Raw genomic sequence first — 23,212 nt, 5'->3', positions numbered from 1 at the left:
GTCGCATCTTTTTGGCAAATTTTTATGAGCTATAATATAAATATTTGTAATTTATCCATAACTTTTTGACTTGGGTTGCTACTAAATGCTTAAGATCTTATTCAGACCCGCCTGTTTTGAGACATTATCAACACTTGTGCATCAATTTCACTTGAGAGCAACACTTGAGAATCTATCGTTCTAATCCGCATTCTATTCTGAGACTCGTAATTTATGAATTATTCAAATCTGTTCCTTGGTTTACATATTTTTTTTCCAAATTCTAATATAGCTTAGTTTATAAATTTCAAATGAATTCTTAGCCCGTGCTCCCGATTGAGTGTCAATCAGTACTGATTCAGAACAATTTCAGAGAAATTTCAAGTTTTAGTACTGATTCCGAACGATTTCAGAACCAACTATGAAGGGATTTCTGAATTTGTCTCAATCAGAGTAAAATTCAGGAAAGCTATTCTGTATCCTTCTGAATCAGAAGATAATTCAGAATGAATCACTGAATTAGCTCTGAATTAGACAAATGCAGTGCAAAATGAAACCTGAAATAGACTCTAACTCAGCTCTGAATTCGACTTACAGTTAGGTACGGGATGTCATTGTCGCCAAAATCATTTTTTAAAGTTTTCCTAAAAATGCCCAAGTTATAAGATGACTGATGTGAAATGGTACATAAATGTTTTTTTTCGTTCAGTCTATTATGTTTCCTATCTTCGCTTTTGTCTTTCTTCCTACGCCATGTTATACCAAACCAAAATTTAGTTACATGATTTACGAAGAACAATTGACTAATTTTTGAAACAGTTAAAAACTATGAAGGTTACTAAATTTTAAACCAAAAGATTGCGACAATTAGAGTAGTAGTGACAACAAATAAGCTCTACAAAAAATGGGCTCAACAAATGAGCTCAAAATTGTCCAAAAGATCTATATGCAAACAATGACTTGACTATGACAAAATTGGAAGCATGAGAGTTTACGTACATAATTTTAACTACCCCTAAATTATGAATTTACTATTAGAGCAAGTCAGTACTTCTAATGCCATCTATTAAATAGTCGTGACACTTTTTTATCCAGAAAAAATCAGTGAAAATCGGTTTTGCTGAAAAAAAATGAAATTCAGTCCTAAATTTATGTCGTATTCTTTTCAAAGTCTCAAAATTTTGCCATTCCGCCGAAACACAAGGAAGGTCTTAGAGGAAAACCTCGAACAAAAACTGTTTTCGTGCAAAAATGTTGAAAAAAATACATAGCCATAAGTAATATCTTAAATTTTCTCTTTGTTTAATATTAGCACAGACAAAGTCTTTAGAATTAAACAAGATTATATCATTTTCTCTGCCCACACAACAAAATTACTATGTGATCAGAAAATTAGTCGACTTGGGAAGACAAGATAATGCTGATGCTTAAAACAAATTATTCAATGAAGAGTGATATCGTAAAAAAGCGATAGACGGTTGTTTCTCAGATTCTCTATTGAATTCTTTTATCTGACTATTTTTTTTTGCTTTCGCCAAATGAAACAAGTATAGCAGACATAGTAGCTTAAAATTAGAATATGTAACAAGTGACGTCTTTTTACATTTTGCAATCTACAGAATGGGTTGTCAGCAAGCGCAGAAAAAAATTGTCACACGCCATTAATAACCAGAGACAGAGAATGATCCAAATAACGCCCGTAAAAAACTTCTATTTCTTCTCTTAATGTATCTTTTGACAGAGCATTTATAATTCAATTAAAGCTAATTTTTAGCAGCTGATTTTTTTAAAACCATAAATGTGGTAACGGGAGATGGTTTCCGCTAACTTCTATTTCTACAAAGAAACAGATATAAACAATACAGACAAATTTGAATTGAATAAAAAGTGAATCTTTGAACTACAATAATACCAAGTATTTCATAAAGGCATAACAAATTTTGCCAAAATTAAACAAAAGTATAGACGGACAACCATTTGAATCGAGATTTTATCTCGTCAACGAAATTGAAAAATCCGGACACCTTCAAATTTAGAAATTGTGCAGATCTAGGCCTAATCAATATGGCAAACATAGAAGCTTCTGAAAAAAGAAAAAAATTATATAGATCAGAATTCAGTAAAACGATAAACTAATCACTGAATTCTCGAATCAAAAAACTTTTGTTATTAAAAAACCGCAAGAAATTATACGATGAGAAGTCTTATAAGCCTATTTAGCGTAAAGATTTTCAAAACAAAAACAGGAGGAAAAATAGGATTGCATTATATCAATACGAAAAATGTCTGAGTTAAATACAGGAAACACATCGCTTTCACTTTATCAACCATTATTTTATAAACAAAAATTTACTTTTGTAACTATTCCATTTTGTAACTGTTCCAGATATGTAACTGTTCTATTTTGTAACGGTTCTTTTGTAATATGAAGCTGCTCCGAAAACAGCTTGGAATAAAAAACATTTGAAAAATTCTTAAAAATTACTTGGCATTTGATTTGGTAAGAAAAACCTTTGACCAACAGGTTAAAAAAAGCTTCCGCGGATTTTATTGTTGCGACAACGACAAAAAAACAAATAAACTTGCTGAAAGATATTATGTTATTTAAAATTTTTCGAAATAAACTCTGGCTCCAAGTTTGTTAAAATGTTATATCCTTCACAGTTATTGAGCAATTATCCGAAATTCATAACCAAGTTCTTCATGCTTGCGAAAACAAAAATTTGAGTCACTTGACAAGTTTTAAAGATTTGAAAAACGAATTTTTTTGAAGATCTGTGATGAGCGGCTAGAAAAAATATGATTCGAGAAGAATATAGAGCGATTTAAATTTACCGAGAATGTAGAAAAGCATCGCTAAAATGTCGAGTTTTGCTCTCTATTTTTTTGTGAGGGATTGAGCTGTTGGAGAAATTTTTCCAAAAAATCCAGAGCAATTGCAGTACTTTGAGCGCCAAAAATCTTGTTTGCAAAACAGGCCATAGTTTTGGGCCTTGTAATTGCTATGTTTTGAAAACTTAAAATTAAGGTGACTTAAATTTCGGTTGGAAAGCTGGGATGGAGTAGAATGCCTGAAGGGTTGTTGTTGTTGTAGCCGTGAGGGAGCGGGGACTAAATCTTGGTTTGTAGACCGAGAAACGTGGCTGCTTCAACCGGTTTATCCCAAATTGGCCGAACAACTAGCGTGGTAGGTTTCCTTGGGCATTTGAGAAGATGTTCTGTTTTATGAGGCGAGGAACCGCAGTCCGGGCAGGCATCCGTAGTGCCATCTTTGAATCTGGAAACTTCTCAGGTGTTTGGAGTATCCGCATCGTAGCTGTGACAACGTCGATCTCATTCCTCTGGTTAAGTTCGATTCCTCCGTTGAGACCACTGTCGGCGCAGCTGAAAGGACTTTATTCGGCAGGTACTCTTCGATGGTGCTTCTGACTGATCTGGTGTGATGCTTGATCAGTCCTCTTATGTACCATTTCTTGTCTTCTAGGTCAACAATTTCCGTCACTTGTTTGTCAAAGCACATCTTGGGCGTGGATTTTAAGGTTCTGGCTGGTTCTTGTTTCTGATGCACCGGGTTGTTCGGGTGTTCTATCTTGTATAACTGTAGAAGAAACTGCTTCGAGGGGAGATTGTTATGATTTTTCAGTTGGACGATTTTGGTTTCTCTCTGTAGTTCGTCCTCTTGAGTCATCTTCAATTGGCCAGTTATGGTCCTGAGCGCTGAATTCTGGCATGCTTGAAATTTCTTCTAGTTTGTATCAGTCAGTTCTGGCGTCCATACTGAGGCCGCGTAATTTAAGACTAGCGTCCGATTGCTTTGTAGGTGCTGGTGAACATTTCTTTGTCATTTCCCCACGTCGATCCAGCAAATGCTAATCAGACTCTATTCTTCTCACACAGTTTCTGGCGAGTTCTCATGGCATATTTCTTGAATGTGTGCATTGAATTGAATGTCACGCCAAGAATCTTTGGGTTTTTCTCGGTTGGTAATTTGGTTCCTTATATTGTGATGGGCAGTTCAATAGCGAACTTTTTTGTGCTTGTGGTGGAGCGTGTCGCCGACGACTTCCCCGGCGAGAGTTCCAGACGATTCTCCCAAAGCCAATTCTGTAGCTGCTGCAAGTAGTTGTTGAGAGAGCCGCAGATCGTGAGTACGTTGGGTCCAGAAGCATATACCGTGCAGTCGTCAGCGTATGTAGTGATCTGTACCTGTTATGCCGGAAGGGTCTCTACTGTCTAACTCCTTGTTGGCCATCCTGGATAGACTTTTGTCTAACAAGGTGGTAAAGTCCTCGATCGATCTCACAAATCCCGAGGACTTAAAGACTCAATGTCAAAACATGTTCCTTGCGGGTCCGATAATCATTAGCGCAGGCATGAGCCTGAGATAAGGAAGTTGAGGTAGACCATTTAACAGTGCCCTTGAAACAAGGAAGCAAAATTGAGATGGTCGTCGGTGGGATGCTGTACAGAAGTGGTTCTTGTGGTCTTGTCTTGCCGACTTCTACATGTTGGAAATGACTCCAATGAGCAAAAAAAGGTCTTACGGACTCAAAAATCAACAAAATAACGAAAAATGAAATTGAGACTAGAAGATGAATTTCGACCATTTAATAGTGATCTGGCTATACTCCAATTAAGCTATTTTGTGAACTCTAATTGGCCTGAAACGCCTTGCTAGTAGGCAACGAAAGCAGTGTTAGTAAACTTGAGATGCGAGGGAGCTTGGGATGACTGCTACACTGTACGTCTGAAAGTTATGAGTAGTGGATGAGAAAACTGTGTGATCCCTGTCTTCAATTAGTATCTGAAATGAATATCTGCAAGTAGGAAATACTGTGTAGGGTCCAACCAAGAAAGATGTAGTGATAGTCGCAGAAATAACATCACTAAGTAGAGTTGCATCTAAGATAGCAGAGCACAAAAGATAATAATGGCTACACTACATGTCTGGTCCAGACAACACATGCTCTGCTCTGTCTCGACAGACGGTTTAGGGTGACCTATGATTTAGGGTGACGAAATTTAGGAAACAAGATATCATTCGGATCCTGTGTTGATCTTACAACATAACATCGGAAAGTCCCAAAACAAATCAAGTAAAGCGAAAAAAGGATGAGATAAAATGAAAAAACATAGCAAGACAAGTCCTGACGTACAATTCAAAAAAAGTTTAACTGGTTAAAAAATAACAGACCTAGCAAGGACTATGAGTGAATGGGGAAATCCATTTCTAAATAAATCAAATTAAAAAAGTTTAAAATGAAACAGGAAATCAATTTCAAAGTGCCGCATGTGAACAAAAAACCACTGGCGAGAAAAACAACAAACAAACAACTAGGCCTAGAATGAACTATGAAATGATAGCAAGAACCAATTACAAAAAAAATTGATCCAAAGAATAGAATAAAAACATACAAAATCGAAATGAAATTGCCGCTTGTGAACAAAATACCACTAGCGAGAAAGCTCGAATTTTGTTCAAACACCGTGTTCTCACTCTACTATAAATTTAGATCGAAAAAATTTCACGCCGCAAAACCACTCGCTTTTCACTCCGCTTACTGTTTCGGCGTGACCAAAATCACTACTCCATTTTGGCTTCAAAAATCATCAAAATGTGTGAACAGATCTTTAAAAAAAAGACATCGCCACAATGCAATTCAAATTCTGTGAATTGTAAAAAACCGACACTACAATTTTTGTTGATAAACAAAATGGTTTGGTAACACAGCTGACATCATGGTACAACTCAAGTCTTTAACCCTTGGGTCTCCAATTAAGTTATCTGTGAAATACTTTTTGATTTCGTTTTTTAATTTTAGTTTTCAAGTTCTAGATGATTTTTTGAATAAGAAAGATCAATTCTTTGAGCCGCTCTAATCCTGTTTTGAAAACTATTTGCATAATTTTGGTTTTTTTGGGAGTGATATTGCAATTTTTTTCCTCCTTTCTGCAAAAAAGGTGATTAATTCCAGGTGCTCATTGATGATGGTAACTCTCTTTTTTGAAGTCCGACAACTTCTACAACAACTCAATATTTCATGAGTTCCGAACTGGCAGAAATAGTATCTATGGGTACTAGGAAATATGACAGACGAGCACGAGACGGAACGAGAAAAAATTTGAGAATCTGAGCGGACTGCTGAAATTAGATTCGCCAAATAATCTGACTGTTCGATGATCGAAATTAAAATACTGCATTTGTAAGAAATGGCGAACTAATCAGTTGTCTATCAGTTCGACTATCCATGGTGTTGTACGATCGGGTTCCTCCCTCACCCCCCCATGACGAGTGTAGGGGGATAACGACCGTTGACAGACCTTCATTGCGCTGTTTTGTAGTCATTTTTCAGAAAAAAAATATTATTAAAGCGATACGCTTAAAATTGAACAATAAAATGTCAAATCTTATTGGGTTTACATCGCATCTTATAGCATTGTGATCTTCGTGCGGTCCGTTCTACAGAGTTCTTCTGTTTTTCTGATTGATTGAATTATTTTGGTACCAAGTACCATTTTCCTTCAAAATACATTTTACTTCTTCATCGAATGTGAAGTTACTATATGTGGAGAGGTTACAAGCAAAAACAATGTTATGACAAAATTCAAGTTTTTCAAGCTTTTACTAAAATTGATCTATCTATAGCTTTTCAGCGATCAAAGAACGAATATTTACAGACAAACAATTGTAATACCTCCCGGATGTGCGGACCAGCTTCCAGGAGCTCGCCAGGGGGGAAGTTTCTGCAAGTAGCCAGCAGGATGTCTCGTATTGGGCAGAGAATGATCGGGAGTTGGCGGGAACTGTCTGGATTGGAATGATGGTTGGTTCAGTTCAGCTTGTGAGAACTTCATCGGGGGTATTTTAGAAGCTATGGGGCGTTTCAGGATATTATCAGGGGCCTCTGCATACAGTTTGGATCCTGCTTACAAAGAACATTTAGCCTGACGGAACAATCTAACAAGCGCTTTGAACAATCGAATAATTAGAAATTATTCGAAATAGGAATAATTAGAATTTATTAGAAATAGGGTATCTGTCCCGTTGGGGGCTATAATTTCGTGGGCGCGGGAGCATGATAGGAATTAAGATAAGAACCGAATTAGGACCCTTGATAATATACCGATTCCAGATGGGACAGACCTCTGATCAGACCAAACGATATTTCAAACTTGGAGTGGAAAACCAACTAAATAACGCCAAAGTTTTTTCATTGCTAATGGGACTAGGACCAATACACTTAAACTAGCTGGTTTCATTCAATCAAGTGATGTGCTGATATAGTCGAGCTGCCATAACTCCTTACCTTAAGATTTGACGAAGATCTTAAGGCTTTTGGCAGTTTTCCAACTGTTTCTTAAGTTGGAATGCTCTAGTGCAAAGCTATTTAGTCTTGCTCGGGCTCTGCTTCTGTATGTACAGAAGCACAAAAAAATGAAAAAAATTTGGATTTTGAAAAAAACTTATGGAAAGAATATTGGTGGACCCATGAAAAGACCTTTACTCGACTTTGTTGGTTATGAAGTGACTAATGCTGGACCCTTGAAAGGGCCTTAGCTAGACGTTCTTCGCTATGAAAAGATTTCAGCTCGACCCATGAAAAGATATTAGCTCGACTTTAACTAGGAAGCTCGACCGTGTAATTATTGTCAATATTGGTCCCCCCTACAAGACTTTTAAAGTCTTTTCATAAGTCGAGGCCTAGGCCTGGCTAATGAGTTCCAATAAACTTTTGAAAGAAAAAAATATCTTTCACCTTCAATCTTGCAAAATCTTGTATTCTTACAAGAATACTTTTTGTCTTGTAAGATCTTACACGATAAACTTTTTACATCCGTATAATTAACAGATCTACATAAAATTTTTGGCCATTAATTTGTGTGTACATGGTCTTGATGTATAATCTAGATATTTCACATTATCATGGTCACGTACACATGTAAATTAAGTATAGGTTAAGTGACTCTGCTTGAAGTCACTGAAAACTTTTGACGTTTATCGAGAACGGCGAAGCAGTTCGAGATATTAAGTCAGAATTTCGAAGTGACTTCTGCAGAGTCACTTAACCATGCTTAAAACACGAAACGCGCACGTTTTAAAATGACGAAAGTCAACGGAAGTCAACTTCTGGCTAAGTAGCAACTTCTGGCATTTTGACTTCTGGCACTGCAGACTTTCGGCATTTTAAAATGTACTCTGCTTGAAGTCACTGAGAACTTCTGAGGTTTATCGAGAACCGCGTGCGGTTTTCAGGCTCACAATTTGCGTTTATTATGATCACTAGATTTTTATGTTTAACTCCGTCCGCCAAAAAGTGGTGGTTACAATACAACTGGGGGGGGGGGAGGGGGGGGACAAACACCTTTTCCACTCTGGGCCCGGATGGCCTCCTCCGCCATGAGGGATGCATCCATGCTAGTGTCCACATACTTCCCATCTCCAATGTAGGCAGAGTTCTTGTCTCTCGGAACCAAAGAGGACATCTGAGTGCCCGTTGGCTGTTGGGGAGGGGGTGGTGCCGACTGCAGTCCTTGTCCGGTTGAAACTGATATCATTTCTTCTTCTTCTTCGGCTAGGCCCTAGGCAACGTTTTGAGAAGTTAGCACAATTGTAAGACTTAAATGTTTCCTCTAAAATGTTTCTTTTTAGCACTGCGAGATAGTCCCGCATTTGGTACGATTTCGTCTAAACTGTAAAGCAAAAAGCTGAAAACCATATTCGAGTTTTTTTTCAATTGCCAAATGAAATTACGCCGGAATATTTAATTTTGAAATCCGGGCAATTTTGCTGGAATTTTTTTTATAAACAAACAAATACGCAAAAGTATACACAACTCAATCAAAATTTAAGTAAAAAAGGTACCGCATTGTTACTAAAAGTTTTAACGAAATGCTAAAGTCAGTGCTTATTGTTGTAAGGCAAGACAACAATCACACCTTTTCTATATTGTCTGACACCTTTTCTTTACTGACTGCTGGATCATCAAATAATTAATGAAAGACCACTAGCCTACGTGAAAAGTCAATACATGTTAGAGAGCCAAATATTTTCCAAAGATATTTCAGCAAAACATACAAGAGTGAATTAAATGTTAAAATTCTGCTCCTCAAAACTGAACGACTACATTGATTTAAAAAAATTAGGGAGAAAAACTGTGTGAACAAACTGCGTTCCTTGATTTTTGTCTCCTTATTTCTGTCCCTCTGGTTCTGAAAAAAGACAAGATTAAAAAATCTATTTGAAATAACAAAAAAAATTAGAGAGGAGTTTCCTGTCGAGTGGAAAAAAATCAGAGCTCGCTCCGACCAACAGTGGTTTTGTATGACACTTAGAGTTTAGAATTCGACCGTTAAAAAGTACAAAGAAACAGCGTGTATGAAGCACGAAAAGATGAGACAATAAACGCGCCGGTTCTCCTCTGAAAGCGGTCGTTGAGCTTCAGCTAAAATGATGTTTTAAATTTTTTGCACTGCAACTCTGTCTTAATATTGGCGACATTTAAAGCATAAGAACTTTGTATTCAATTCTCTCTTCTCATTATTCTGTTAATTCGTACAGCATTTGTTATCATTTTATTATCATTTGATGGATTTAATGGATGACGCAAGTGGAAACCCAGGCTCTTCAAGTCTGGTGAGTAAAAAGTACACAGACGACGAGGTAAAAATTTCCGAGCTGGATAAAGTTTAAAACTTTTCTCAAAAACAGTCGGAATAAAATGATAACATTAAGAAGGTAACAAAAAATTTGAATGACCGACTGCACGCTCAAGAGCGTTATACAAGGAAGGATGCCATTTTTATAGCAAGCCCCCCATTCGATGAGAGAAAATATAACGATGTGACTGCAGAAGCACTGATGTTTTTTCAAAGTTTATTGAAAATTCACAATCCCTTTGAGAACATAAAGGCTTGCCATATACTGCCCAACGCTGGAAACGCGATGCAAATGCCGTCGGTAATCAGCAATTTCCTATATTTTGACTGCAAAAACAACATCTATTCGAAAAGTTGGCACCACAAAAAGCAAAAAAAACCATTCCCATTAAAAGAAAAAACATGCACATCAACAATCCCCTCCCCGAGATTGAAGCCGGAATAGCCAGCGAAGCTAAAAAACGCGACATGATTGTGTCAACACACAATTGTGTAGTGTTAGGGCTGGTTGAGAACGGCACAAACAAACCAAAGTTTATGAGAGTCAACGAGCCGGAGGATCATGACAGATTAAAAGCGATTAAAAAAAACAAAACTGCGACAACGAAAAGCCGGACAGACAGTCCTAGAAGAACATAGCGTATATGTTCAATAACAAAAATTGTCGACAACAAAAACTGAAAAACCAAACATTAAAAAACAAGTTTGAGCCCAGACTCAATTCTTTGTGTTTGCTTTGAATGCTTATGATTTAAATTGTAATGCTTATCGTCACAACGACGGAAGAGATGTTCAATAGAGCCATTAGGGATGTGTATTTTTTTCTATTATAAACCACTCAAAAATCAAAAACTGTTTCTTTCTCATTTTTTTTCTATTTGATTTTTTTTCAGGCTGAGTCATTCTCCGCTTGCAATTCCCGCGGGCCGTTCTTTGCCTAGCCTATATATATAAATTTAATGTCCATTAATTTGTGTGTACATGGTCTTGATGTATAATCTAGATATTTCACATTATCATGGTCACGTACACCTGTAAATTAAGTATAGGTTACTTGACTCTGCTTGAAGTCACTGAGAACTTCTGGCGTTTATCGAGAACCGCGTGCGGTTTCCAGACTCACAATTTGCGTTTTTATGATCATTAGATTACAGCTCCTTTCAGTTTATTAATAACTCCGTCCGCCAAAAAGTGGTGGTTACAATACAACTGGGGGCGGGAGGGGGGGTAAAAGCACTTATAATAAGTCAAACACCTTTTCCATTCTGGGCCCGGATGGCCTCCTCCGCCATAAGGGATGCATCCATGCTAGTGTACACATACTTCCCATCTCCAATGTAGGCAGAGTTTTTGTCTCTCGGAACCATAGAGGACATCTGAGTGCCCGTTGGCTGTTGGGGAGGGGGTGGTGCCGACTGCAGTCCTTGTCCGGATGAAGCTGATATCATTTCTTCTTCTTCTTCGGCTACGCCCTAGGCAACGTTTTGAGAAGTTAGCACAATTGTAAGACTTAAATGTTTCCTCTAAAATGTTTCTTTTTAGCACAGCGAATAATAGTTCCGCATTTGGTACGATTTCGTCTAAACTGTAAAGCAAAAAGCTGAAAACCATATTCGAGTTTTTTTTCAATTGCCAAATGAAATTACGCCGGAATATTTAATTTTGAAATCCGGGCAATTTTGCTGGAATTTTTTTTATAAACAAACAAATAAGCAAATGTATACACAACTCAATCAAAATTTAAGTAAAAAAGGTACTGCATTGTTACTAAAAGTTTTAACGAAATGCTAAAGTCAGTGCTTATTGTTGTAAGGCAAGACAACAATCAAACACCTTTTCTTTACTGACTGCTGGATCATCAAATAATTAATGAAAGACCACTAGCCTACGTGAAAAGTCAATACATGTTAGAGAGCCAAATATTTTCCAAAGATATTTCAGCAAAACATACAACAGTGAATTAAATGTTAAAATTCTGCTCCTCAAAACTGAACGACTACATTGATTTAAAAAAATTAGGGAGAAAAACTGTGTGAACAAACTGCGTTCCTTGATTTTTGTCTCCTTATTTCTGTCCCTCTGGTTCTGAAAAAAAAACAAGATTAAAAAATCTATTTGAAATAACAAAAAAAATTAGAGAGGAGTTTCCTGTCGAGTGGAAAAAAATCAGAGCTCGCTCCGACCAACAGTGGTTTTGTATGACACTTAGAGTTTAGAATTCGACCGTTAAAAAGTACAAAGAAACAGCGTTTATGAAGCACGAAAAGATGAGACAATAAACGCGCCGGTTCTCCTCTGAAAGCGGTCGTTGAGCTTCAGCTAAAATGATGTTTTAAATTTTTTGCACTGCAACTCTGTCTTAATATTGGCGACATTTAAAGCATAAGAACTTTGTATTCAATTCTCTCTTCTCATTATTCTGTTAATTCGTACAGCATTTTTTATCATTTTATTATCATTTGATGGATTTAATGGATGACGCAAGTGGAAACCCAGGCTCTTCAAGTCTGGTGAGTAAAAAGTACACAGACGACGAGGTAAAAATTTCCGAGCTGGATAAAGTTTAAAACTTTTCTCAAAAACAGTCGGAATAAAATGATAACATTAAGAAGGTAACAAAAAATTTGAATGACCGACTGCACGCTCAAGAGCGTTATACAAGGAAGGATGCCATTTTTATAGCAAGCCCCCCATTCGATGAGAGAAAATATAACGATGTGACTGCAGAAGCACTGATGTTTTTTCAAAGTTTATTGAAAATTCACAATCCCTTTGAGAACATAAAGGCTTGCCATATACTGCCCAACGCTGGAAACGCGATGCAAATGCCGTCGGTAATCAGCAATTTCCTATATTTTGACTGCAAAAACAACATCTATTCGAAAAGTTGGCACCACAAAAAGCAAAAAAAACCATTCCCATTAAAAGAAAAAACATGCACATCAACAATCCCCTCCCCGAGATTGAAGCCGGAATAGCCAACGAAGCTAAAAAACGCGACATGATTGTGTCAACACACAATTGTGTAGTGTTAGGGCTGGTTGAGAACGGCACAAACAAACCAAAGTTTATGAGAGTCAACGAGCCGGAGGATCATGACAGATTAAAAGCGATTAAAAAAAACAAAACTGCGACAACGAAAAGCCGGACAGACAGTCCTAGAAGAACATAGCGTATCTGTTCAAGAACAAAAATTGTCGACAACAAAAACTGAAAAACCAAACATTAAAAAACAAGTTTGAGCCCAGACTCAATTCTTTGTGTTTGCTTTGAATGCTTATGATTTAAATTGTAATGCTTATCGTCACATCGACGGAAGAGATGTTCAATAGAGCCATTAGGGATGTGTATTTTTTTCTATTATAAACCACTCAAAAATCAAAAACTGTTTCTTTCTCATTTTTTTTCTATTTGATTTTTTTTCAGGCTGAGTCATTCTCCGCTTGCAATTCCCGCGGGCCGTTCTTTGCCTAGCCTATATATATAAATTTAATGTCCATTAATTTGTGTGTACATGGTCTTGATGTATAATCTAGATATTTCACATTATCATGGTCACGTACACCTGTAAATTAAGTATAGGTTACTTGACTCTGCTTGAAGTCACTGAGAACTTCTGGCGTTTATCGAGAACCGCGTGCGGTTTCCAGACTCACAATTTGCGTTTTTATGATCATTAGATTACAGCTCCTTTCAGTTTATTAATAACTCCGTCCGCCAAAAAGTGGTGGTTACAATACAACTGGGGGCGGGAGGGGGGGTAAAAGCACTTATAATAAGTCAAACACCTTTTCCATTCTGGGCCCGGATGGCCTCCTCCGCCATAAGGGATGCATCCATGCTAGTGTCCACATACTTGCCATCTCCAATGTAGGCAGAGTTTTTGTCTCTCGGAACCATAGAGGACATCTGAGTGCCCGTTGGCTGTTGGGGAGGGGGTGGTGCCGACTGCAGTCCTTGTCCGGATGAAGCTGATATCATTTCTTCTTCTTCTTCGGCTACGCCCTAGGCAACGTTTTGAGAAGTTAGCACAATTGTAAGACTTAAATGTTTCCTCTAAAATGTTTCTTTTTAGCACAGCGAATAATAGTTCCGCATTTGGTACGATTTCGTCTAAACTGTAAAGCAAAAAGCTGAAAACCATATTCGAGTTTTTTTTCAATTGCCAAATGAAATTACGCCGGAATATTTAATTTTGAAATCCGGGCAATTTTGCTGGAATTTTTTTTATAAACAAACAAATACGCAAAAGTATACACAACTCAATCAAAATTTAAGTAAAAAAGGTACTGCATTGTTACTAAAAGTTTTAACGAAATGCTAAAGTCAGTGCTTATTGTTGTAAGGCAAGACAACAATCAAACACCTTTTCTTTACTGACTGCTGGATCATCAAATAATTAATGAAAGACCACTAGCCTACGTGAAAAGTCAATACATGTTAGAGAGCCAAATATTTTCCAAAGATATTTCAGCAAAACATACAACAGTAAATTAAATGTTAAAATTCTGCTCCTCAAAACTGAACGACTACATTGATTTAAAAAAATTAGGGAGAAAAACTGTGTGAACAAACTGCGTTCCTTGATTTTTGTCTCCTTATTTCTGTCCCTCTGGTTCTAAAAAAAACAAGATTAAAAAATCTATTTGAAATAACAAAAAAAATTAGAGAGGAGTTTCCTGTCGAGTGGAAAAAAATCAGAGCTCGCTCCGACCAACAGTGGTTTTGTATGACACTTAGAGTTTAGAATTCGACCGTTAAAAAGTACAAAGAAACAGCGTGTATGAAGCACGAAAAGATGAGACAATAAACGCGCCGGTTCTCCTCTGAAAGCGGTCGTTGAGCTTCAGCTAAAATGATGTTTTAAATTTTTTGCACTGCAACTCTGTCTTAATATTGGCGACATTTAAAGCATAAGAACTTTGTATTCAATTCTCTCTTCTCATTATTCTGTTAATTCGTACAGCATTTTTTATCATTTTATTGTCATTTGATGGATTTAATGGATGACGCAAGTGGAAACCCAGGCTCTTCAAGTCTGGTGAGTAAAAAGTACACAGACGACGAGGTAAAAATTTCCGAGCTGGATAAAGTTTAAAACTTTTCTCAAAAACAGTCGGAATAAAATGATAACATTAAGAAGGTAACAAAAAATTTGAATGACCGACTGCACGCTCAAGAGCGTTATACAAGGAAGGATGCCATTTTTATAGCAAGCCCCCCATTCGATGAGAGAAAATATAACGATGTGACTGCAGAAGCACTGATGTTTTTCAAAGTTTATTGAAAATTCACAATCCCTTTGGGAACATAAAGGCTTGCCATATACTGCCCAACGCTGGAAACGCGATGCAAATGCCGTCGGTAATCAGCAATTTCCTATATTTTGACTGCAAAAACAACATCTATTCGAAAAGTTGGCACCACAAAAAGCAAAAAAAACCATTCCCATTAAAAGAAAAAACATGCACATCAACGATCCCCTTCCCGAGATTGAAGCCGGAATAGCCAACGAAGCTAAAAAACGCGACATGATTGTGTCAACACACAATTGTGTAGTGTTAGGGCTGGTTGAGAACGGCACAAACAAACCAAAGTTTATGAGAGTCAACGAGCCGGAGGATCATGACAGATTAAAAGCGATTAAAAAAAACAAAACTGCGACAACGAAATGCCGGACAGGCAGTCCGAGAAGAACATAGCGTATCTGTTCAAGAACAAAAATTGTCGACAACAAAAACTGAAAAACCAAACAATAAAAAATAAGTTTGAGCCCAGACTCAATTCTTTGTGTTTGCTTTGAATGCTTATGATTTAAATTGTAATGCTTATCGTCACAACGACGGAAGAGATGTTCAATAGAGCCATTAGGGATGTGTATTTTTTTCTATTATAAACCACTCAAAAATCAAAAACTGTTTCTTTCTCATTTTTTTTGATTTTTTTTCAGGCTGAGTCATTCTCCTCTTGCAATTCCCGCGGGCCGTTCTTTGCCTAGCCGTAAAATATACGACTGACAAAGGCAATCAATGTGAGAAAATACTTGGCTATTGCATTGATATCCGCGAATAAACACGCTTTCTTTTTTCCAGCAGGAAACCTAATTTTTTTCTAAAAAAACGGAAAGAATGAAGGGGGAGGAGAGAAAAGTATAAAAAGGTTAAAGTTGCACCTATCAACATCCTGGAGACATGTTCTTACGCAAAACTACAGCAAACCAAAACCAAGGCCAGTTGCAGTAATTAAATTACTTGTTTTTTTCAACATTCTCCAAACTTAGACAGACAGATGATTTTATACAACAATTATTATTCTACACAAGATGCGTTCCCTTCATAAAAACTTTGATCTGCTAAACATTCGTTTAGAAACTTTAAAAATTTAAACTATAGCTCTTTGCCTGAGAAAAATTTGGCTTAAGAACCACTACGAAACGTCACAATTCTCACTGAAAGAATACCAAAAACTATGCAGTTGTGAGAGAATGAACAGAAGGGGTGTGGTAGGAGTGTTTGTAATGAACGACATGGATTTTGTTGATGTGAAAAGATGCGATTACAACGATCTGCAGGCTCTTAAAATAAAGACCAAAACAGGTGAGCAGCATTATCTGATTATTACTTGTATATATAACCCAGCAAGAAAACAAAACATAGTAAATTTTCAAATTTTTGAAGAACTGCATGAAATGTTGATTAATACCCTAGGCGAAAGTCTCTCAATACTAGATTCAGCTAAAACTGGAGTGCAAAAACATGGATAGATAAACAAGTGAAAAGTGCGGCAGCAAAAAAAAGCTGTTAAGAAAATTGTTTTTACAAACCCCAGATAATAATGTTCTTCAAAATTGATTACAAGGCTCAATGCAAACTTGTCAGAAATCTAATCAAACATAAACTTTTGCTCGATTCTTACCAAAATAAGATGGAAAAAGAAGCCGGCAATGGTAAAAAAAAAGTTTTTTCAATCCCTTCAATGAAACATCGGGCAAAATTCCAACAGCTCACCCCAATAAACAAATAATAGAAAACATCGAAACCTTTGACACTTTTTCGCAAACAATGAGCTAGCAAAAACGTTTGATACAAAGCAGGGATATGAAATTGAAACTAAAAATTGCCATGTTTTGTTTCCCAAAACCAGTTCCAAAATCATTGACACACTGCGAGTGCTTTCATCAAAGTTTAGTTTAGACTGCCACAACATAAACTACATTTTTCTCAAAAAAAATTTCTCGGGCAGTTAGTCAACTACTTGAAACGTTATAAAATGACTGTCTGAAGCATGGTTTATTTCCTCAGTGCCTGAAAACATCCAGGAATGTGCCTTTTTTTAAAAGCGATGATCATAGTGAACCCAAAATCATTAGACCAATCTCACTACTTCCAGCCATTGGCAAATTGTTTCAATAATCATTATATAAAAAAATTTATACGTTTTGAACAAAAACAACACATTTTCAGAAAATCAATTTGGTTTTCGAAGTAAATTAACTACTGTTGCCGCCATAGCTTCCTTGACTGAAGAAATCAGAGCAAACTGGTCTAAATAAAAAAAACTTAACAAAATGCACTTTTATTGATCTAAACAAGCTTTTGATATAGTGAACCATAAGCTACTGCTGAAGAAATGAGAACACTACTGACTCCGAGGAATGGTAATGAAAATGTTTGAATACTATCTGAATAACCAACCCTAATATATTAAAATAGGAAAACTTGAATCAACAAAGAAAAGCGTTAAATGTGGAATCCCACAAGGATCAATTCTTGGTCCACTGCTTTTCATTATCTACCTAAACGACGTTCCAACTCTAAAATAAAAAAAAAACTAGGTTATAGTTTATGCTGACAATACAGTTCTTTCTAATAAAAGTAGTATTGAGACTGTAGGAAAAAAACACGATGCCGCACTAGCCGCAGTTGCGAGCTGGTTTCTTAAAAACAAATTTACAATTAAAACAACAAAAGCAAAACACATGGTGTTTGGGAAAGGACGCAATCTAAACTAGCACAACACGACAACCGATCGAGCAGAAATTGAACAAACCAGCTCTTTTAGGTATCTAGGATTAAAATTAGACAACCAGTTGAAATTCAAAGATCCTATTAACTACGTCAAAAAGAAGTTTTATAATTTTGTTCCGTTTTTTACCGTTTACGCCTTATTTTTACGAGAACACAACTTCTAAGAATTTTTAAAATTTATGTGAAACCAATAGTACAAAACGGAAATTTGGTCTACGGATCTACTAATTAAATTTATTAAAATCAATCAACATTTTAATTAAAAGAATTTCAAAAAAGTTTTTCTGGAAACGTAAATACGAATCAATCAAACCAATACGAGTCAACAATTTGATAAGAAACGCCTCAAAGTTAAATGCTTTTGAAACATTCAAATTAATAATAACACTAATAAAAAAGCAACGGCTCGGTGAAGTGTTTGCAACCATAATAGTGAACTTGGACCTTAATGAGATCATGAAAAAGAGAAATCGTGGACATTATGTAAAAATTAGCAGACGAAGAGTCGATAGTATTTCATTGAATTGTAGAGTTCTTGGGATGCCAAAAATTGCACTGAATTATAACAATTCTTTTATTGAAGATGTTAGAACAGTAAAAGAGGCAAACATAAAAGAATTTTGCCATACATTTTTGAAAGTTTATATAACAGGTAACCAGGAATTGCTAGACAGACTCATTCATGCTCACAAGAGCAAAATTTTGACTGCTACAAACACAGTTTCTACAATAGTTAACCTCTACTAGAAAGGATAATTTTTCGTTTTTAAACATTTTTTTCATAATTTCAACTAAAATTGCACAACTCTTCCGTGTGGCGCCTGAAAACAAGTCAGATAACTTTAATGGCGACCTTGTAGTGTCGCAAATTATAATCGATTGTATTTGAACAATGTTTGTTTTTTCTTGCTACTACTTCATGACAACGGCTCTACGAACAATTTATTATTATTATTATTATTATTATTAATATTATTATTATTATTATTATTATTATTATTACTATTATTATTATTATTATTATTATTATTATTATTATTATTATTATTATTATTATTATTATTATTATTATTATTATTATTATTTTTATTATTATTATTATTATCATTATTATTATTATTATTATTATTATTATTATTATTATTATTTTTATTATTATTATTATTATTATTATTATTATTTTTATTATTATTATTATTATTATTATTATTATTATTATTATTATTAATATTATTATTATTATTATTGTTATTATTATTATTATTATTATTATTATTATTATTATTATTATTATTATTATTATTATTATTATTATTATTATTATTATTATTATTATTATTATTATTATTATTATTATTATTATTATTATTATTATTATTATTATTATTATTATTATTATTATTATTATTATTAAAATGCGGTTAACTTCGAAAATCCTCAATTTCAAACCTCAAATTTGAAAAGAAAGAAAAACATCGTTGCAGAGATTGATTACTATTCAATATAAACAGATTATTATAAATTGAGTTTGCGGATAAATGTAGTAAGGAAATTTTTGCTCAAATATTTAAAAGCACAGTAGCCGCAGATGTAATATATTTGTGACATTTGATTAAAGATATATCTGATGAATACATGTAAACAAAAATAATTTTTATCTTTTTTTTTTACCTGTGGCGTATTTGAAACTTGCAAAAGACAGCCTCGACAGTCTTTCCTCGACAAATTGAGAAATTGGTAAAGTCTCAACATTAACCTATTCATTTTTTCAAGATCTTTTTAATGATGTCACTTTTGTATCTCTGCTCTGTCAAAACAAGATTACGTAAAAAAAACAAATGACATGGAAAAAGTGACAACGATTACTCCGCGACGATAAGACATATTGAAAAAACGTTTTTTAATCAAGTTCCCAGTATGCTCTTATTTTTATTATTTGGACGGCTGACTTTCTTTTATTCTAACCTTACAAAAGTTAGATGTGAAATAGAACAAAGTCAATATACCAATAGCGTTTCGATTTCTTTCTAAATCCTTCTATACAATTAATAATAGTTTATATTGTTGAAGAAAATGAAAGAAAATCCAAAATTTTATAGGACTAAAAATCTATACATTTTAAATCTATACATGATAAAATGTACTCCCTTGGTACTCCCTTGGTACGCAAGCCGATTGAGATTTATAACAGGGCATTATTAAAACCAGAGCCAAAAATTATGAATGTTTCACTTACAATGTTTTAGAACAAAAGTCGTCCATCCAACTCATTAAATACATAACTAAATTAGGCAATTTTTTAAGCACACATTTTTTCGTTATTAGAAAGCCTTTAAATAACAGCTTTAACAAACAAAACTAAAATACTGCGCAACCAATCTAACAAAAAATAAGCAGGAAGTTTTACTTGAAGTTTTGGAAACTAAATGGTACCGAAGTCTTAAAAGCAATAGCCGCAAACTGAAGCCAGACCATAGTGTAATTTGTTTTTCTGTTTGATCAGAGATCTCTATGGTGACACCAGAAAGAGAAACAGACATACATCAAACTTGAAAACTCTCAGAAATTCAAGGAACTTTGTTTAAAAAAAATTGTCAAATTAGCAATAAGAATCATCCGCATTCATATAATTCAACTTTCTGGAACAAAAATGCAGACCTGATGCTGATCAAAATGGGTAAAAAAACACCAAAAAAATGCCAGTAAAAAACAACTCAACTAAAGATTATTTTGATGAAAATAAATTGTGCCAATATTGTTAAGATCATTACTTATGACATGAAAACAAAAAAATTTTCAATTATAACCCACCAGAGAGCGAATGAGGCCTTCCAATATCGAATAATAAAGACTAAAATAGAAGACAACAAACAAAACGACATGTAATGGTTTCAAAGAAACATCAAGAAAATTAGAAGTTTTCTTTATTAAAGTTTCAAAGAACGAAAGAAGAACTTACCTGACGAACTTTATTGCTGTTGCTGTGTCGATAAGTAATGGCCACAAAACTAAACTCAATTCTAATTTTGTTTCGGCGCTATCATTATCTTATTGACCTATCAATCATATTTCAGAAGTAAATTCTCCCACCAATAGAAACCAGATTCTAACATCAACTGACCTCCAACTATTGAACTCAATTGTACCCAAGCCATATATGATTCTCATGAAATGTTGATGAAAATAGAAAATCACCTCCGGGATTTGGAGTTAAGATCTATTCACATGATAATCATATAAAATATTTTTAGCTAATCTAAGTTTTCTCTGTATATTTTCGCATAGATAACCACTATAAATACAAGGTAATTTTTGTATATTTTCAGTTCAAAAATTTAATTTAAAATTCAACTTATTGAATTCTTTGACCCGTGTTATCGACCACGACACTACAATAACAGGAAAAATAAACAAGAATCCCTTTAAATCAATTAAAAATGAGGAAATGAGACGTATCATTAACGGAAATAAGTAGCAAGACAACAAATAGAATAACACATGCGGGCAAAACGCAATTGTAAATTGGTAATTTATGAGAATTCAAACCGATGAAGTGGGAAAAAAAGAGTAGCTCAGTTGATTAGCTTGGGGCCTTCGACTTGTGCCTTCTCAGACCATCGTTTCACATAGGCAAAATTAACTGCATGCCTAACCCCCCCCCCCCCCCACGCCCCCCTCAGGCTGAAGTGCATGTTCGGACATTCATGCGATTTTCGATATTTCCAGGCTACGTAATTTTGAACGTGAGAATCCCCCCTCCTCCCCCATTCATGCGTTCATCTTCCCCGGGAGGAGGTTTCACTCCTATTTCACCCCTAATTAGCGGGGATTAGGGTGTAATCCGTTTTCCACTCTTATTTATCCGGGAAAAAAGTGTAAGAGTGTAATTATGAAGAGCGTAATTTTAAAATTAAGAGTGGAAGAGTGTAAAAATAATTTAAAGGCGGAATATAAAGAGTGTAAAAATAATTTTAAGGTGTAATAGAAATAAGAGTCTAAAAGAAAATTAAAAAAGGAATTATTATTTGAATTTACACTCTTATTATTTATTATTTAAAATTACACTCTTAAAATTACACTCTTACACCGCTAATTAAGCGGAGAAATAGGGGGTAATTTTGTTATTTTTACACTCATTACACTCTTTTCCCCGTTATTTTCGGGGAAAATCCTCCCCCCGGGTCAATCTGAACATACTTGAATCCGTCTGGAGAATGCAGAATCATCTACTGCGTGGATTATGTCTTTTGTGGTGAAATGTCGCGCAGAGAAGAAAGAGGACAAGGTCTACAACGATGGTACTGTACAGGACCTACAGGTAACCAATCTCTTCCTTAGTAGGTGCGGGCAAGATGCAATTATTAATATTAGGAGCCTAGTGAGTCCTCTGAATTGAATAGACACTCCGTATAAAGACATCAGATTGGCTATTCAAAATTATATTTGTCCTAAAGAGAGAGTAGTAACGGCAGAAAGAGCTAATTTTCTGTTCGTAGTACAAAGTGTAGGGGAGTCATACGACGACTTCCTATTACGTTTAAGAGAAGAAGCACGCTATTGTGACTTCGAAAAACTGAAAAAAGCGGCCAACCCCGAAGAGGAGTTGGTAAAAATAAAGTTTATCTCAGGTTTGAGGGACCCTGAAGCAAAACTTAGACTACTAGACGGTATTAGGGCAAAACCAGCAATGTCGGTTACTGAAATGACTGAGAATTTACAGTTCAGAAGTCAAGCAATGGCTTTTGCAAGTTCTTCATTAGGTAATAAGCCCTTTAAAGTGAAAGAAGAAGTTGGGTTCAACTTCAAAAAAACATTTCGAAAACCAAATGAAAAAATTAAGGCTAATAAAAGCAACAACATGTGCACTAGGTGTGGAGGTAAGCCACACTCTAGTAGACCCTGTCCAGTGCTAATTAAAAAATGCAACCCCTGTGAAAATATGGGACACTTCTCAAAAATGTGTAGAAATAAACCCCAACCAAATTGAGGTAAGTACAATAGACAGAATAACTTTTGCGAAGAAGAAAATGTTTCTTCAGAGCAAGCATCTCCAGCTTCGGAGATTAGAATGTTTTATACTAAAGAACAAATCTTTAACATGTCTGTGACATGGGAATATATCTCAATAAATAACTACAAATTAAAAAGGCAGGTAGACACAGGTGCAGATAGCACAGTGATATCATCAAAAATATGGACTGAGCTTGGCAAACCTCAGTTGGATGGTACGATAAGACATCTCGAAGCTTATGATGGTCATCAATTAACACTTCTGGGGTCATTTACTTGTGACGTTGAGTGGAACGGAAACAAGCTCATGCAAAAACAACTAGAAGTTGTGCAGTCTGATGAAGAATTGGGACTACTTGGTAGAGACCTTCTAACTAAGCACGGTGTGAGCAACATCACAGCCGAACACCTACCTGCTGTGAAGGGTTACAAAGCTCATCTGAAGCTTGTACCAGGAACACCGCTAATGTTCTGCAAAGCCAGAAAAATACCTCTACCTCTTCAAGACAAGGTCACAGAGAAGCTGGAACAAATGGCCA

General features: G+C 35.4%; 1 protein-coding gene across 1 annotated transcript in view; it reads right to left on the bottom strand.

Annotated features, from left to right (window-relative positions):
• The window catches only part of LOC142337294 (uncharacterized), a 43,572-nt gene that overhangs the window by 6,962 nt on the left and 13,398 nt on the right, over positions 1 to 23,212 (bottom strand). Inside the window, exons 4-5 of the mRNA XM_075386481.1 lie at positions 8,343 to 8,559; positions 6,675 to 6,902 (exon numbers count right to left, since the gene is read on the bottom strand). Of these exons, the coding sequence (XP_075242596.1) occupies positions 6,675 to 6,902; positions 8,343 to 8,559 (445 nt within the window). The remainder of the gene's footprint in view (positions 1 to 6,674; positions 6,903 to 8,342; positions 8,560 to 23,212) is intronic.

This window comes from Convolutriloba macropyga, chromosome 3, assembly GCF_964194025.1.
Source record: "Convolutriloba macropyga chromosome 3, txConMacr16.3, whole genome shotgun sequence".
Taxonomy (NCBI): Eukaryota; Metazoa; Xenacoelomorpha; order Acoela; family Convolutidae; genus Convolutriloba; species Convolutriloba macropyga.
Note: the sequence above shows the minus strand (reverse complement) of the source record. Positions and strands in the feature narration are given on the sequence as shown.